We start from the raw sequence: 18,172 nt of genomic DNA on the forward strand, positions 1-18,172 counted from the left end.
CCCGTTACAGAGGATCAAAGTCGAGCATAAATCATGATGAGTAGCTGTGTTAGTCAGTCTGTAGCAGTAGAAAAAAGAGCAAGAGTCCAGTAGCACCTATAAGACTAACAACATTTGTGGTAGAGCATGAGATTTCGTGAGTCACAGCTCGCTTCTTCAGAAGAAGTGAGCTGTGACTCACAAAAGATGTGACCTCAGTTCTTGTTTTGTGACTCACGAAAGTGCAGACCCTACCACAAATTTTGTTAGTCTTGTTGGTACTACTGGACTCTTGCTCTTTTCTAAAATCAAGCATGTGAGTTAACATAGCAAATTTTACAAAATTAGATGGGCACAAAAAAACTCAGCAAGCACCTTGAGGCAGCTATTGATGGAGTTTGCCTAAGCCAGCCACTTATTTGCTGTATGGCCAGGGAATGTGTGTGTGTGTGGGGGGGGGGCTCCTTCAGTGCTGGGCAGCATTCAACTGAATTCTAGCGGCTGCTTGGCATTGGGGATGTTAGTTGGGCCCGGCATCCCTCAGCACAATTCTGTGCAGTAAAAAGGTTTTTTTTTAAGCCTTAAAAAGTCTGAGACCAACTTATCTTAAAGAGGCTCCTTGATGATCCTGCCCATCAAGTGCAATAATAATAGTGATGATGATGATGCAAGCAAAAAAATGAATGTATTCTATCACACCTCTGCCTCGCCGAGCCCAAGGCTGTCTCCCTAGGATTCCCAAATGTTCCCATGTCCAGGCCTGCCTAGCTTCAGAAAGGCTGATGTACTGTCCGCATTCAGATCATAAAATGAGACTTTGAGCATTGACTATTTTGGCTAAACAGGCCCCAATCCATGGGCTACAGGTGAGGTAGAGCTCTTCCTCGGACATGGAACTTCTGTTACTGCCTCGAATCTGGGCTGCTATACTAGGGAAGAATTCTGGCACCATCTTTATTACCCTTATATCCCACTTAGAAAACTAAGTCTCCAAGGCACTGTTCAGATTGCAACCTACATTGTATATCATTTGATCTTCCTGTCACATGACTGTGATGACATACAACTTCCTGTTATGTGCTTGTAGCTCAGTAGGTCCCAGGCTACCCCTGGGAGTTAAACGCAAATCTTGTGTCAGGAAAGGTTGAAGACTTCTCCTCTAAGGTATACAGTGTCATACCTTGGATAGAATGTTACGTCATGGAACAAGGAGACCTGAGTTCAAATCCCCCACTCTGCTCTGACACTCAATGAACAACTTTGGTCCAATCACTCTTTATCAGCCCAAGACTGGAGAATAAAAAGTGGCAATCCACCATTATATCATTCTGAGCACCATGAAAAAGGGTGGTATTTTTCAAAAAAGGGGATATAAATAAAAATAAATGGCTGCATTTGCGCTGATCCTCCAAGGCACAGAAATAATTACTATAGTGCTTTACTGTAGTGCTGTCTGTACCACAGGAGTAAATGTGCTGCTGAATGAAAAAACAGAATGAATTTCTCCCACTATACTCTCTGAGTAAAAGGCAGCCCTGATGCTCTCACACTGTCTTTTGCTCAACTTAAAAGGCATCTGTTTTTCTCCCAGCACCGGGATCGGGACCATGACAGTATCTGCTTCTCTGTTGCTGTCGGCTGCCATTGTCAAATGGTTCCTCCCCACCGCCTGTCCTGGGTGATCGGAGGAAGCAGCAGTGGCAGGGGAGAGGGGAGACAAACCCCTTACAGCTGACTGTACGTCAAGAAATGCCACTATGCTGTTTTGCCCTGAAAGCAAAAGGAGACACTCGGCATTCAGTGCATTGAGGATGACAGGATCAGTCTCTAATCCCATCCAAGCCCAAAGCTCCCCAAAACTCGTTCATCAAGGTGCCGATGGAAGGAACTCCCGTGAGTCAAATCAACAGAACAGACTTTTAAAACGAATGTCTGTCAGATCAGGAATGTGTGCACAGTGAAATGTTGTATTTAATTTAAATAACGTTTTTGCAAAAATAAAGCAGCACCTCATGTAGACGACCAAAGTCCTAGAAATGAGGCAGTTCAATTAGTCTTCTCTATTTACGTATTGATGATTATCTATTAAATATTTCATTGTAGCCCAAATGAATAGGGAAAGATACAGCAATTAGACAATGGATGTGATTTAATATCTATCTGTGGTAGCCCAGGGCTGCCAGTTCTTGCACTATATATATATAGATAGAATAGATATATAATATATTCCTATATAGATTCTCAATAGAGTTGTTTGCTTTTTTTACTGATCTTTGACTTTGCATTAACCTTTCGGGCAACATTTGGTGCTTCCCCTTTCTTCAGAGGTCTCCAAAGCTCCCTTGAGCAGTCAACAGGTTCATAAAAGAGTTTAACTGGATGGGCCCCCGTTTTGTCCTCCTTGGTTTTCTTCAGGTGCAGTCTTCCCTTCTGAAAAGGGTGAGGTTTTGCATCAGGGCTGCTATAAAAAGCGTGCTGGCTTCCCCGCCTGCTGATGGAAAAGGGGGGGGAAAGGGAGAGTTGGTCAAGCTTCGTAAATTAAAGAGAAGATAAAGGATGCATACTTTTTAGTGACTCAGAAATGTTATTTCACATATTATGGCTTTGAAATGACATACATACAGGCATCGGGGTTTCTTACTGGATGAGATGTCTGTAAACTGGAAAGAAAATGAACATGTTAATCAGATTGATCTAAACATGTAGCACAAATAGGTTGGGTTGGATTCAGCAGAGGATTCCCACACATGGAAGGGATCTGTGTTCACAAACAGCATCTTTCTCACCCTCCTTCACTGCAACCCAAAACCTACCCCCAATCTGCACCTGGGGAACAGAGGGGCCCCAGGAATAGCCTGAAGGAAGAGTCTGCAGTGGGAGGGGAAAATCAGCAAAAATGGTCCCAGCTCTTCTGAAGGGAGAAATCTTCTGCTGGAGCCAACCCATCCTCTTTTATCAATATATTTTCTAAATTAACAATTTACTGAAAGGTTGATATCTATTTAACTAGTTCTAAGTGCCACCCCCCGACACACACACCTTACTCCCAACAGCAGCAGCCATAGGTTTCTCATGCAACGATCCAGGGAGGCTGAACATGATTGAATATACAGTACAGGAATACCCCAGGATTAAATCCCTCAAATCAGGACAGTCATTCACACAACAGTCCAGAGAAACAAAGTGCACAGGGGAGGAGGAAGGGAAGTGACATCACTTCAGCAAACTTTACCCCAGCCTATGCATAGTCATTCAAAGGTTTGCACAGATCCTACAAACATGCAAGTATACACCTGTAGGCACCTGTCCACATTCTCCTAATCAAGAGGAGAAAGCCTTACGTGCATGCACTGGTCAGTTAATATGCAGAGGTTGATGGTAGAGCTTGCTACCATGGTGCCACTTCTCTCCTTGTACATGTTGTTTCCCGGGTCTGTTGTGTGAATGATTCTCTTGATTTTCAGGGTCCAGTTGGCTGTTTCCAGACCTGCACTGGTTTCACATCCAGAGACTTTTATACATCCTACAACTTGCCACAGATCGGCTTAATGTGTAATTGGGGCCAGTTATGTGATCTGAGAATAGATCTGAGAGAGGAAAAATTCCAGTACCCGGCTCCAAATTATTTGATGGAGGCAACTTCTCAGCAAATATATTTAGTAGAATTGATATATGTGCACATTACTTTAGATAGGAGCATATACTAGGAATGCCGTCCCTCTAGTCAGGGCAGATGATCCTCTGCCCTGAGCTTGCCATGGCCTGCTGCCACTCCAAGAAGTGCTTTTTTAAAAAAAAGTTGGTGTTGCGTGTACTATGACATCACTTCCAGGGGAAACCCAGAATTGATGATGAGTAGCTCTAGGAATTGCTAGAAACTAGAGCTTCCAGCGATTCCTAGAGCTACCAGCTGTCACTTCTGGGTTTTCCTGGAAGTGACATCACACCCACGACACTGCCAGCCCCTTGTCCCCACCCCCATCCTTCCTTTCAGTTGCCAGGCTCAGCCTGGCAACCCTAGCATATACTCAGGCCTGTTACACTGTGCTAAGACATTGCAATTTTGCCCCCAGCGTAGATGAATGCAGCACATACTGGCACAATCATGTAACTATTAGCAGTGTGTGGCCCCAGCATGCAGCTCAAAAATTTTAAAGTACCCAGATATCATGCAATCTTGACTGCCAGTTTGGATTGCCTAGGCAGTTCCAGACAACCGTCGCCTAAGGAACCCCAAATGGCAACTGAAATCTCAGAAGCTGTTAGCATTTTTAAACCATATTGTGTTCTATCTAATCTCCTTTGGGGAAAATATCCAAAGCAGGGAAAGGGGAGAGGCCACAGGTACTGTGAAGGGGATGGAGAAGGAGAACCAGAAAGGAACAGGAGGAGAAAGTGGCAACCAGGAAGAGTAGAAGGGGGAGAGGGAAAAGGGGGGCTGGCAAAGGGGAGGAAGGCAGAAGCCAACATGCCTGGGTAGAAGCAAGGGAAACTGGGAAAAGCAGACGCCAATAAGGGCAGGGATCCAGAGGAGTTAGCCGTGTTAGTCTGTAGTAGCAAAATCAAAAAGAGTCCAGTAGCACCTTTAAGACTAACCAATTTTATTGTAGCATAAGCTTTCGAGAATCAAGTTCTCTTCGTCAGATGCATGGTACAGAAACTGGTCAAATATAGAAGAGGAGGGGGGAGGAGGGGAGGAGAGAGAAGATGCAGTTAGGGGGGGAGAGGGAGGATGCAACCAAAACATTCCTTTGCTAGTAAATGTAAACATCTCCTTTTGGTGTGGGGGTCAGTTGGCTTGGGTGAGGCTTCAAAGGAGTTTGCCATGTTAGTTTGCAGCAGTAAAACAGCTAGACCATCCAATTCCTATGTAGTATAAGCCTTCGATAACCACAGCTCTCCCCGCCAGATGCATCTGATGGGGATCTGACGCCAGATGTCAGATGCATCCTTTGAAGCCTCACCCAAGCCAACTTACCCCCACACCAAAAGGAGATGTTTACATTTACTAGCAAAACTGCATCTTCTCTCTCCTCCCCTCCCCCCCCCTCCTCTTCTATATTTGACCAGTTTCTGTACCATGCATCTGACGAAGAGAACTTGATTCTCAAAAGATTATGCTACAATAAAATTGGTTAGTCTTAAAGGTGCTACTGGACTCTTTTCAATAAGGGCAGGGGGAGCAGAGATAGTGTGGGGAAAGGGGCCAGTGGGGAAAGGGACCCTCCACGTCCTCATGAGTCACCTTCTTATTCTACATGCTTTTTATTGTTTTGCATAACTTTTATTAGTTTTGCCGGTCACAGGAGGAATCAAAGAGTGACATTCCGCCCAAGATACAAAGGGTCTTACAATCAATCCCTCTGCGTTCAGAGATTCATCAGGTATTGCCTACATACTTTCAAGCATATCTTCCCACACATACAGGTGAGAAACATGTGCCTATGCAATTGTTTTTATATGCAAAAGGAAATTCCCAGGAAGCTACTCAGAACCATTTTATCTGCTTTGGGGTTTTTCTTGTGCTTCTGTGGAATTGTGGCACATACACAGCCTTGCCTATACTCAAAATTTGCACTAAAATTCAATCTGACCACTAGGAGATTGCAAACAGTTGCTACCTGTGGTCTCTGTTGAACCATCGGCTCTCTGCCTACAAGACAATGCATTTTAATTTCCCAGCATATCTTTTAGAAGTGGCTCAATAAATGATCTCACCTTTCTTATCAGTTTTCATGGCATTTATCACCGACAAGCTTTTTATTTGATACTTGAACAAATTAGCAGTCAAGGCTCATTTGAATCAATGTGACTACCAATGCGGACACAGACAGACACACAAACACACTGTCATGTCTGAGCCCCATCCATGCCAATGCTGATGCTGTTGTCAGCAATGCTAATGCTGACCTGTTGTTCTGAACCAATGTTTCATGCTGTAACTGGATGTCATATTGCCAATGCCATAACTGTTTCTTTCACAGGCTTATTGCAGGTGCCTTATCTAATGGACCGTAGAAACTTTCAGTGCTTTTGACCTTGTATACTGCTCACTCCCATGTCTCAACTTTGATCACTTGCTTTCTCAGTGACTCGACTTGATAGTACAAATATGCAAGACGTTCTCAGGACAAGTTCGTGCCAACTGTTGGGAGGGGGAAGGAGCAAACGTGTATGTTAAGAGGAAGGATTTTCCCACGTTACTATTCCTGTCAACTTGCTCTTACTGCTTAGATGCTTACCTTGCTTCTGAGTAATCCTATGAACATATCTATGGAAATGATCTGATTTCTGAATAAAGCCATTTAACCAAGAGCCTGGATTTCTTGTTGCAATGGTACAGGGATCTATCTGTCATAGCCTGTCATCCATAGCCTGACGGTTATCAAATTTCTTTATCTGTTTCTTTTAAAAAGGTCATCTAACATTTCAAACAGGCAAACAGTGGGCCAACAACAGTTGATTCCTACATGCTCCTACAATAAGTGGAACCTGCATCTTCCACATCCTACTCTGAAACTTTACACTACACTGCCATTTGTGGGGGGAGGTTGCTGCTGAACAGCAGCAAGCAACCAGGCCTGAGTGAGGCATGCAAGTTATGTGGCATCAAGTCATGTGGTGGCTGTTTCTGGGCCTGGTACCAATGAGTCCTCCCTGAAAGGCCAAAACAGCCCTGGAAAGGGCCCTGCCCCCTCCCCCTGTCTTTTCCTGACAGAAACCAAACCTGGAATACTGACCAAACAGTTACTTGGTTGCCTAGCAACAGACACCAAGGGCCTCTGGTTAAAGCTACAGGAGTTCCTTTAATCATTTGGGGGGGAGGGTTTAACCCCTCAATGTATTTTTTGATTTCAGATTTTTCTGCAAACCTGGGACATTTTTCAGGAGTATAGGAAGATCTGTCTTGACCTTTCATGGCTCCAGTCTCCAGATTTAAGTATCCATAGATCAGGGCCACTTCACTATTAGTATATAAGATTTCAAGTGCCTCTATTGTTATGTTAACCAGCACAGGTCATATCCTAGCTGCTACTTATGTAGAACAAATGCTTAGCATAAAAATAAAACGTGGGTTGAAAGAAACATAGAGCTGTTCTGTCATTTTTTCAAAAAACCCTATCACTGCACTGGACAAACTGCTTACTCATCTTGCATGCATATATTCCCATACAAATTCCCCTGCTTCTTCCCTGGAGCTGTGCCATACAAGGTAACAAAAGGGGATCAACTGTTTTCTGCTTACCACGTGTTCATTGACATCACTATAATTGGCCATGATCTGCTGATTCTGGTAATACTCCAGCTGCTTTTCTGCCAGATCAACTCGCTGCAGCAGATTCTCAATGAAGTGCTGGAGCCTTGCTTTGCCGCGGACCTCCTTTTCGGCAGCTTCCTCTAGGAAGTGATTAAATGTAACTACTTCTCTGCAATGAAAAAATAATGATAATAAGGCAGCCCCACTGGAATTGCTGCTGCATAGCAGTGTTTCCCTATTCCTCATAAGAAACGGCAGGAAGGAGCGTATGCTAGCTTATCATTCAGTGACATCCTTGTGCCCTTCCTACAGATGCTAAGGTGCTGGGCTGCAATCTTCATCCTTCCAGGACACCATTTACGTAACTATATCACAACGTTGCCATTTCTTTCCTGTCCTTGATCATGTATAGGTTTCTAGAAATAGAAATCAAACCATGGTCATTCTAGATGATATAAAGAATTTCTCTCTCTCTCTCTCTCTCTCTCTCTCTCTCTCTCTGTCATACTTACCCCAGCCCCTATTGTATACTAAAAGCTTTTGATATTATCCTTATGTAACCAAGAGTGCAGAGAAGTAGACTTTTTTTGCAGCAGAGAGAGAAAGCGCGACAGCTTGTCTGCCTGAAACTGGATGAATTCAATAGCACATGAATGCCTAACTGTGCATTTGAAGTCTCCTTAATAGGACAGTGGCATTCTCATCTACTGGAGTGTTTGACTTTTAAAAGAAAGATTATTTCAAAGAATGTTATGATTAAATCCTAGAGTTATTTAGAGCACAAACATCATTAGCGAAAATTGAACCAAATAAAAGTTGCTGCAATGAGAAAATATTTAATAAAGCAGAGCAGTCAAGTGATTCTTAATAGAGGGTCATATATCCCCCCAAGAGCAATACAGAAACCGGAGGGGTATTCAAGACTTTGGTGGGCAAATGGCGGGGGGGGCATGATTTTTAGCCAGCCCCCTTCCCCCACTTGCAATGCTTTCCAACACCAGCAGAACTGTTCTATACTTCCCAACCTGTACTTTCGATAAAATCTCAGTATCCTAGATTTCTCTACCAGGTAGATTTTCTAAAATGTGGTACACAGCAAGCAGGAATTAAATCTAACCCTAAGGACTTAGTTCTCACTGAATGGGGTCTCAGTGAAACTTCCAGGATACTTGGCCAATCTGGCCTGAAAGAAAATTCCTTCCTACCCCCAAGTGGTGATCAGCATTACCCCGAGAAAGGGCCATGAGAGCTTAGCACCGACCGGCTCATCCCTTCATGCCTCCTCTTTCCCGATCTGCATATGTTCATATTGAGTCAGAGAATCACCACTGCTGTCAAGTGGCCATCTAGCCTCTTCTTAAATACCTCCAAGGAAGGAAAGCCCACCACCTCCCAAGGAAGCCTGTTCCTCTGAGGAACCACTCTGTCAGGAAGTTTTTCCTAATGTTTAGCCAAAAACTCTTTTGCTTTAATTTTAATCTTGTTTCTGGTCCGACCCTCTGGGGCAACAGAGAACAACGCTGCTCCATCCTTGATGTGACATCCTTTCAAATACTCAAAGAGGGTTATCATATCGCCTCTCAGTCACCTCCTCACCAGGCTAAACATATGCAGGTCCTTCTACCTTTCCTCGCAGGACTTGATCTCCAGACCCCCCACCATCTTTCTTGCCCCCTTTGGACAACACACGTTCTAGCTTGTCAAATCCTTCTTAAACTGTGGTGCCCCAAACTGAACATAGTACTCTAAGTGAGGCCTAACAAGAACAGAATAAAGAGATGCCATCACTTTGCGTGAACTGGACACTATACTGCTGTTGATGCAGCCTAAAATTGCACTTGCCTTTCTAGCTACTGTACCACATTGCTGACTCATGTTCAGTGTATGATCTACTAAGACCCCTAGATCTTTTTAATGTGTACTACTGCCAAGACAAGTCTCCCCCCATCCTATAAGTGTGCCTTTGATTTTTCCTACCTAAATGCAGAACTTTACATTTATCTCTGTTGAAATTCATTTTATTAGTTTTGGCATTCTATTAGTTTGGGGGTGAATCTTGACTCTGTCTTCTACTGTATTTGCAACCCTTCCCAATTTAATATCATCTGCAAATTTAATGAGAATCCCCTCTATTCCTTCATCCAAGTCATTCATAAAAATATTGAACAACAAAGGGCCCAGGACAGATTCCTGAGGCATTCCACTTGTCATTCCTCTCCAAGAGGATGAGGAACCATTTACAGGCACTCTTTGAGTGCACATCTGTCAGCCAGTTACAAATCCACCTAACAGCAGTAGGATCCAAGCCACATTTTACCAACTTGTCAAGAAGAATATCATGTGGAACCTTATCAAAAGCCTTACTGAAATTGAGATAAACTATGTTCGCAGCATTCCCCTAATCCACCAAAGTAGAAACTCTCTCAAAAAAGGGGATAAGGTTCATCTGACATGACTTGTTCTTGAAGAACCCATGCTGGCTCTTAGTAATCAAAGCTGTCTTTTCTAAATTCTCCAGGACTAACTATTTAATGATGTGTTCCAAAATCTTTCCAGGTATGGACGTCAAGCTGACAGGTCAATAGTTACAGGGATCCTTCTTTTTCTCCTTCTTGAAGGTGGGGACAACATTTGCCTGCCTCCAATCTTCTAGCTCCTCACCTGTTCTTTTAACTGAAGATGACAGGGATTGAACATGGCCTTATATGCATGCAAAGCATGTGCTTTATCACAGGGCTATATAAAAACAAAAAAATTGAACACAAGGCATCCAGGTACTGATCTTAGATGGATATGATTCCATCTAAGCAACCTTCAAATCAGGAACCTTCTTAACTTCACCCAGGTATTTCATTTACTTCAGGATTCAGTAAGTGTTAGTCCCATTGCAACTGAAGCTAGTCATAAAGCTCATTAAGAGCAACAGGACTTGTTAGTCCTAATTAACTTCCCCCCTCCACACTGCTTTTAGTAGGACATGACTAACTTGAACAGTATGGGGCTTTTTCACTGATAATATGTACAGATGGATTGTTTTGGTCTAAGCTCTATGTGTGTGTGTGTTACGTGCCGTCAAGTTACTTGTGACTTATGGCAACCCTATGAATGAAACACCTCCAAAACATCCCATCATTAACAGACTTGCTCAGATCTTGCGAACTAAGGATGTGACTTCCTTTATCGAGTCAAGCCGTCTCATTTTGGGTCTTCCTCTTTTCCTACTGACTTCCAACTTTTCTTAGCATTATTGACTTTTCCAGGGAGTCTTGCCTTCTCATGATGTGACCAAAGTAAGATGGCCTCGGTTTTGCACAGCCATCTTTCCCCCCCTTTCCCTGCATTTTTCTTTCTTGTTGTGCTTTGGATTGCAAGCTCCTCAAAGCACAGACACGTCCCTTAATTTAACCCAGAGGGACACATATATGATGCTGCTCCCTGCTCCCTTGATTTTTATTTTTATACATGATTTCTTAAGACACTGGATTCATTTTCCTCTTTTTTGCCTCTTGAGCCAGTAGCAGAACTAGAGCTTGGCTCCACTTGAGTATGCAGTGCATTCTGGGATATCATATGTGCACAACAAACCCTTACTAATAAAGCTTGGATTCTCCATGGATTTTTGCCTCCAAGCGTTGGCACGATGCTTGGCAAGTGAAAGATAGGCTAACAAATGCCAAAGGGAATACGCAGTATTCATAGTACACAGTTTGCTCGCTTTATGTCTCTGCAGTGTTACCTGAGAAGAGAAACACTCGGACTTCCTTGGGTTCTGAAAATGCCAGTATTAAAACACATCAGCTCTATTAGTCCATTCAAAACTAGCCCACTTGCCACACTCTCTGCCTGAGCCACAAGATGGCAAACTATTATGAACGTAAAAATTAGAGTGCAGCAGTGGGTTTGAAGCTGGATGCTTTGCTGGAAGATTCAGCCAGCTATTGCCCCACGGATCTTGCCACACAGGGCGATTAAGAAGCATATCATAGTACAGCAGAACAAAAGACATCATTTGAATCCACCTAAAAAATGTAATTCTGTTTTAAATGGCACTGCATAAGTAATGGGCAGTTAAAATGAAACATCACGATTGGAAATGTCCAAAAGAGCTTCCTTCTCTATATAGATCCAGGGGAATTAGCCGTGTTAGTCTGTAGTAGCAAAATAGAAAAGAGTCCAGTAGCACCTTTAAGACTAACCAACTTTACTGTAGCATAAGCTTTCGAGAACCACAGTTCTCTTCGTCAGATGCAACTCTACTTAAAAATAGGTCAGCAACACTCCACCAAGGAGACACATGGGCTTTTCCTAAGATCCTTTGGAAGTTGTGCATTTGTAAACATCTCCTTGCCCAGTTGTCTGCGAGCACTAGAAATTGCCTCCAGGTGATCAAGAAAGGAAAGCATTTGTTCGTTGGCAGAGAGGACGTTGTGCAGGCCATTGATGTGCCACAAATGACTACTAGAGATAAGAAACAAAAAATCTCTGCGGAGTTGTGCGCCAGGCAGCATCAAAGGCCATTACTCCTTTTATCACTACTTCCTGCTTTTATCAGGGTTGTATACAGGTACCTGGAGCAACCACTGATATGCCAATGTTGAGGCAAGTATCTGATGCCAATGCCAGTATGAGGATACTAGCCATACCCTCTTGCCACCTCTATAGCCTAATCTTGACCCCAACTACTTTGAAGTTCAATGGGGCTTGCTTCCCAGTAGATCTGCTTATGAGCAGCTGTGCTGACTTTTTAGTCCCTATGAGACATCTTTATTCAGAGAGTCGCACTTTCCTCTAGAAGCAGTGCCTCTAAACCTGGAGAGGTGTAGTGGTTAGAGAGTTGTACTAGGACCTGAGAGTTTAGCTGCAAATCTCCATGTGCCATGAAACACACTGAGTGACTTTAGCCATTCATTTTATCTCAGCCTAACCTACCTCACAGGGTCATTTGAGAATAAAAATGGAGAGGGGAGAACCAGGTATGAGAACTTGAAACTTGACTCATGAGCCAAAAACTGCCATCTTGTCCAATGAGCTGGAAAATCAAGTAAAAAGTCAGGCTTGAGTCTATTCCAAACCCAGGCTCACAGGCCTTCTTGCTCCAAGAATGCTGCAGTCTCCTGCTGCCTATGCTACCTGCAGCACCTGGTTGAGCACTCATGACCTGGAATGTTTTTATAGCCATATCTTCTTGTACACACCAACCCGCCCCCCCCCCCAAACCCCACACCAGCATGTATCTTATCCTTCGACTGGGCAAAGTCAGAAGCCTTCTTTCAGCCTAAGGAGCTTTCCTCCAACTTACCTGGCTCTTCCTCCAATGAAACAGCACCTTAAGTTGGAGGAAGGCTCCTTAGATTGGAGGACCAAAGGTAGGATCTTTGCCACTGTTTTGCCACAGGGTCCAGCCTTCTACTTACTCTTCCTTTCTGTGGAGCTCTTCCTCAGACTCCGTGAGGCGTTGTTTCAGCACTGCAATCATTTCCACTGCGACATCCACCTGTCTGTTCAGCGCCCGCTCACGCCTCTGCACTTCTTGTTTCTTCTGAGAAAGCTGCACAAAGGCCGCTCGAACCTCCAGCAATTCGGCAGTCTTTTGAGCCAACTCTTTGGTAAGCTTGTCGATCCGCTTCTCGATCGTTTTATCCACCGCTTCCACCATTCGGTTGAATTTCTCTCTCACATGGGCCTCAAACGAAGCTTTGGAGTCAATGGTTGCCAGACTCGGTTTTGAAAGGAGCTCGTCGTTGGAATCACCCATCCTGTAATTTGTCCCAAATGATGCGGGTTGCTCTGCCTCCACTTCCAACGGCTTCCTGTTCTTTGTGTTTTCGTGGGCTGCATCGCAGAAGCTTAGGTAGGGGGGCTTTGGTTTCATGATACTGGCGCTGTCCCCAAGCATGCCTTGCGTCAGGGGCTCGGAAGCAGAGATCAGGTCTACATCTTTGAAGGAAGAAAAGAGATTGCATTTTGCTAGGAGGCTTCTTTCTTCATAGCTGTGGTTATATTCGAGGTGAGCTCTCAGGGACGACAAGGTCCGGAATCTGGTGTGGTCCCCACATCGTGGGCAACGGAAGGGCATGCAGGCACTGACATTTTCAAACGATTCCTGCCAGGGGTATCTGCTTTCTTCAAAAGTGTTCTGTTGCATTACTTTCCAAATCCTAGAAGAAAGGGAATGCCACCAATCAGGAAAGATAACACTGAGCTATATAGCCCACTGGTAAAACTTCATATAAGGCAGCTTCGTGTATTCTGTGTAAATTTAGATCAAGATGAGTAGCCATGTCAGTCTGTCTGTAGCAGTAGAAAAGAGCAAGAGTCCAGTAGCACGTATATTACTCACAAAATTTGTGGTAGGGTGTGTACATTTAGAAATAATAATGGAAGGAGACAGATTCTGTAGCACTACACATTATCTAAGAAGGGAGTATGTTCTTTCTAGCCCACTAATTAAGATTCTTTCCCCAAGCCCTGGTTTCTGTGCCCCTGCCTACAGAAGAGAAATGAATACCAGCCAGATGGGGCTTTTTCAGTGGTGGCACTTAACCTTTGGAATGCCCACCCCTTGAAACTCACTTGGCCCCTCTCTTTAGGCAGCAAGTCAAAACATTACTCCTTTGTTCAGGCTTTTAACAGACACTACTCCGTAAACTATGCAAAACTGAATTTCACAAGAGGGCTTTTTTACACAGATAAAAGGGTGATTCTCTACAGCATGGTTAGGAAAGCTACTTGGGTAAAAGTTTAGGGACTGTGACCTATGTATAGCTAGATCTGGTTCCAACTGCACTTTAAAGTCCACCCTATTAGAACCAAATTTTGCTCTTCAACTGCAAACCCACTCTGCTACGCACCTGAAACTCTCTTAATGTATAGCTAGTACTGCCTGTTGTTGTAAGTAGGATCCTACTATGTAATTTTTTGCATCGTTTAATGTGTCATTCATGCTTTACTTCATGACAGTTTTCATATTTCTGGTTTGTTCCAGATTTCCACAATTCAAATCCTATTGCATTATTGAATGTCCCATCCTGACAACTGTACTGACTTACTCTGTGTAATTTGCCTTGAGTCCTAGTGAAAAAGGTGGACTATAAATATAAATAATGAACAGAAAGGAACCATATCTCATGGATATCATTTTAAGTCACTGAATATTATTTTTGTGCTGTACCCTGGCAGGCTCCTGATGCTTTAATTTTGATCATCTTTATGTTTCTTTTTATTATTTTATTGTTTCTACTTTGTTAGCTGCCTCAAACAGGTCTCAGGACAAGGGGCATACACATTTTCCAAATCAATCAGTTACAAGCACTCTGTTGGAACTGAATACATATTTCTAAACTTGAGCTGGTTGCAACCTTGACAATACTCTGGACGGAGCATCACATAAGCTGAGCATATGAAGCTGCCTTGTACTGAAAAGGGACCATTGGTCTATCAAGGTCAACCTTGTCCATTCTGACGGGCAGCAGCTCTCTGGGGTCTCATCACCTAATAACCTGGGCCTTAAAAAAAAATGGAGATGCCAGGGACTGAACCTAGGACCTTCTGCATACCAAGCCCACGCAGCTGTGTACCACTGAGACAGAGCCCCTGCCTGCTGCTGAGAGCAGAATAGGAAATTATCAAGATCCTGCAGCTTTGATGCTATTTAAGGATCTGAAAGTTGCTTTATTGTTAGCCTGAGCCTCAGAAAGGTAAAACAGGTTACATAATAATAGTAACTTCTTGCTAGACAGCTCAGTCTGGGTGGCATGCATTCCTAGAACTCTTGTGGTTAACATGTTTGGGAGTTCAGGGACTGAGCCAAAGTTAAGCACTTTCAAAGTCCCACTGACCGCAGTGAGAAAGTTAAGAATACGTTCCAGCTTTCCCAGGGAAATAAACAGGAGTGCAAAGTTTTAAATTTTCAGGTTGTGCCTTTTGCCCGGTTGTTTGTATGTTTGCAAATATATCTCGGGTATACATAGATGCAGAGGAGTTAGCCGAGTTAGTAGCAAAAATAGAAAAGAGTCCAGTAGCACCTTTAAGACTAACCAACTTTACTGTAGCATAAGCTTTTGAGAATCACAGTTCTCTTCGTCAGATGCAGATCTCTCTGCATCAGATATCTCTTCTTCAGATATCTCAGGTATATGTCTGTGTGGTGTGTGTACAGATAGACCAATGGTCCTGACTTGGTACAAGGCAGCTTCACATGTACAGCTTATGTGATGTTCCAAAGTACTGACAAGGTTGCAACCAACTTAGCTTTAGTAACCTATCTTATTTATCTATCGCATCTGTCTGTCTATCCCAAGCAATGTGGCCCATGCAAATAAAGCCAAACTGAAATTCTGAAAACTGCCCTCTCCTTCAGGTTTCAAGCTCACATCCTCAAAATCTTACCACCAGTCCACTTGGGGAGGGTTTGTCAGGTAGCCGAGTCTGAAACCTGATCGATAAAGGTAATACCCATAACTGCAGTCTTGATCAAGTTCCTAAAAATACCCAGGTGCCCTTCAGTGCACATCTGAATGACTTGGTGAAAAAATATGCCTAAAAACTGTACAGCCAAATCAATCAGGCTTCTACCAGGGATTTCCCCTCGCTGACAGATCCGGGTCAAGAAGAAGGGCTTCTATTCGACAAGTTGGGCCGGGGGCAGGGAGATACGCCGCCTGCTCCCCTCCTTCCCCGCAGCCGCTGGGAGACCAACTCCAACCAGGGGGCGGAGGGCGGCAAGGTGAACAGGAGCCTGGCGGGGGGAGAAAAGATGTGCAAAGTCTGCCCCCCTCCCCGCCCCTTCAAGATCAAAAAGGATGCGGGCGGGGAGGGGCGCCTCGGCGGAGGCCCCGCGCAGATGTCGGCAAGGGGACGAACCTGTCCACGGCGCCCCGGGCTCGCTCCAAGCCCCGGCCGCCGGCTCTGCCAGGACGTGGCGGCTGCGGCTTGCTTCCTGGCTGCTGGCGGGAGAGCCGCCCGAGCGCCCGGCTGGCCCCGCTCCCGCCCGGCTCCCCCCGCGCATCTCCGGCCCGGTCGCCGGTCCCGGCTGTGGCGCAGAGCGCGACGCCTTACCTGACTTGTTGCTGGCGGTGCTGGTGCTGCTGCGGGGAGGGGTGGGGGGAGCAGCCGTTTTCAGCAGAGCCGTAAATCACGGCGGGCCCGGCGCAGTCACGCCCGCTCACGCCCCCCCCCGGCCGCTCTCCGGCCCCCCGCAGCGCAGGGAGGGGGCGCGGGACGGAGCGGAGGATTCTGCCGGGGTGGCAGCCGGGAGGGAGCCGCGCTGCAGGCCAAAGGATCTGGAAAGCTCCCCGAGGAAGCAAGGGGCATGCAAACGCGTTTGGAGTGAAGGGAAAGGAGGAGGAGGAGCGGGGCAGTAGGGCCTAGTGGGCGCGGCGGCGCGGGGGGGGGAGGATCAGGGCGTAATTTTCTAGGGAAAAGGATGGCAGGGCTGCAAAAGCCTGTAACGGTGCCGCTGCAGGGATTTTTTTTGTCTAGGGAAAGGCACTCTGTGCTGGCTCAGGAGCCCTTTCATCTCTGCCTGCACTACCCTGGACTGAATCGAGATGTTGACTTCCTGTCTCATCACCAGTGCTAATTTCTCCACACCCACTACCCTTCTGCATACCCCACCCTATCCAATCACGCCGGCTTTTGTCATTCACTGGCTATTGTCATTCAGCTTCTGTAATCACTCTCCAAGATATAAGGACAGATGGACTCACATTGTAGTTGTATCTGAAGAAGTGAGCTGTGGCTCATGATCCTCAATCAGCGACAGGCTACAAACAAGTCAACAATAAATTAAAAATAATAAGGAAAAGAATAATACATTCTCTGAGGGATTTGTATCACTGTTAAATGAAGAAATGATAAAAATTCTGGCCCAAGTGCTTCCTTGTTGCGCATGCCAAGGGGCAAAATGGTGCCCCCTTAAGGGTTGTTTTATAAAAGAGATCAGTAGACAGAAGAGAAGTACAGAAATTGTCAGATTGGCCTGGACACTTGGACAGGATTGGGACAATATATTGGGACAATATATTGGGATTTTCCAAATGTTCTTGCCAGTGCAAAAGAACATGTTCTGCTGTGTCAGGTGTGCCTGGACGATTATGTATAGGCTTTATGCAGATATTCAAGGATTTGGGAGCATGAGATTCCACTCCCTACCCTCTCTACTTGTTCCTTGCAGGGTTCCTTGCAACAAGCTTACAAGATTGTTGTGACAATCGAAGGGCTAGGAATTATGAAACATTTTGTACACATGAAAAAACTGAAGACATTCGGGCAATATTATTATTTATTTATTTATTGCAACACTTTATGCTATTCAAGAGAACCTGTTTGAAGGATGACAACTTAAGCATTCAAAAGCACACGCTAGAGATTTACTTCAGAATTTATATATTTCCAGAACCCCCATAAAACTGGGTTTTGAGGGGGAAAGCTAGACACGGATGCTAGACAGATGGAATATTGTGCAGGGAGGTGCTACCGATTTGCTGACCTCTTCAACCCATCTTTGGCAATGAAAGTCATCTTTTCCCTGACATGTTTATGCCTTGACCCTTAGTTTGCCATAAGATCTCACTCAGGACAGCTTGTGTTAGGGCTTCCCTTTACCGGACGCATCCATGATTTGGTGGCCATCCTGGTCAAGACATACCTCAGTCTAACTTAATGCAATAAATCTTACCTCTATAAATACGTACAGTTAAATGCCAGAAAAGAAATTACAGATACATGTTACTCCTCCCTGCCCCCAGCCTCCAAATGAAGCCCCTTTGGGCAAAGTATCAAGCCTACCAACCGGGGAGTTTGTTCTGTATGGCAGATGGCTAGTGGACACCTCCCATGTATTCCTTCCCTCACTTCCAGAGGCTGAGCAGTAAATATTTGTCAATAAAATGGCAGTGCATGGAGTGAGGCCTGCTGTGACTCTCGCAAGGCTGG

At 44.8% G+C, this 18,172-nt stretch overlaps 1 protein-coding gene across 3 annotated transcripts; it reads right to left on the reverse strand.

Moving 5' to 3' along the window:
• Window positions 1–326: 326 nt before the first annotated feature.
• Window positions 327–16,374, reverse strand: ZNF365 (zinc finger protein 365). Of its 3 annotated transcripts, none has more exons than XM_054983272.1 (5): window positions 16,295–16,374; window positions 12,652–13,395; window positions 7,226–7,406; window positions 2,602–2,639; window positions 327–2,470 (listed from the first exon to the last, which is right to left on the reverse strand). In XM_054983272.1, exons 2-5 carry the CDS (start codon window positions 13,380–13,382, stop codon window positions 2,221–2,223), a joined length of 1,200 nt encoding a protein of 399 aa, XP_054839247.1. In that variant the 5' UTR covers window positions 13,383–13,395; window positions 16,295–16,374; the 3' UTR covers window positions 327–2,220. The 3 variants fall into 3 exon arrangements, with proteins under 3 accessions (XP_054839247.1, XP_054839248.1, XP_054839246.1); XM_054983273.1 differs by lacking the exon at window positions 16,295–16,374 and adding an exon at window positions 16,100–16,204 and having other exon boundaries at window positions 327–2,467; XM_054983271.1 differs by lacking the exon at window positions 16,295–16,374 and adding an exon at window positions 16,100–16,204.
• Window positions 16,375–18,172: the final 1,798 nt, after the last annotated feature.

The sequence above is a fragment of the Eublepharis macularius genome, chromosome 6 (assembly GCF_028583425.1).
Source record: "Eublepharis macularius isolate TG4126 chromosome 6, MPM_Emac_v1.0, whole genome shotgun sequence".
Taxonomy (NCBI): Eukaryota; Metazoa; Chordata; class Lepidosauria; order Squamata; family Eublepharidae; genus Eublepharis; species Eublepharis macularius.

Bases quoted from the DNA above. Each gene is read 5' to 3' on its own strand.
- ZNF365 (XM_054983272.1), bottom strand. From the start codon at position 13,382: ATGCAACAGAACACTTTTGAAGAAAGCAGATACCCCTGGCAGGAATCG. The intron at 7,407-12,651 runs GTAAGTAGAAGG...TTTTCATTGCAG, and splicing joins GAGCTCCACAGAAAGGAAGA to AGAAGTAGTTACATTTAATC. The intron at 2,640-7,225 runs GTAAGCAGAAAA...TTTTCTTTCCAG, and splicing joins GTGATGTCAATGAACACGTG to TTTACAGACATCTCATCCAG.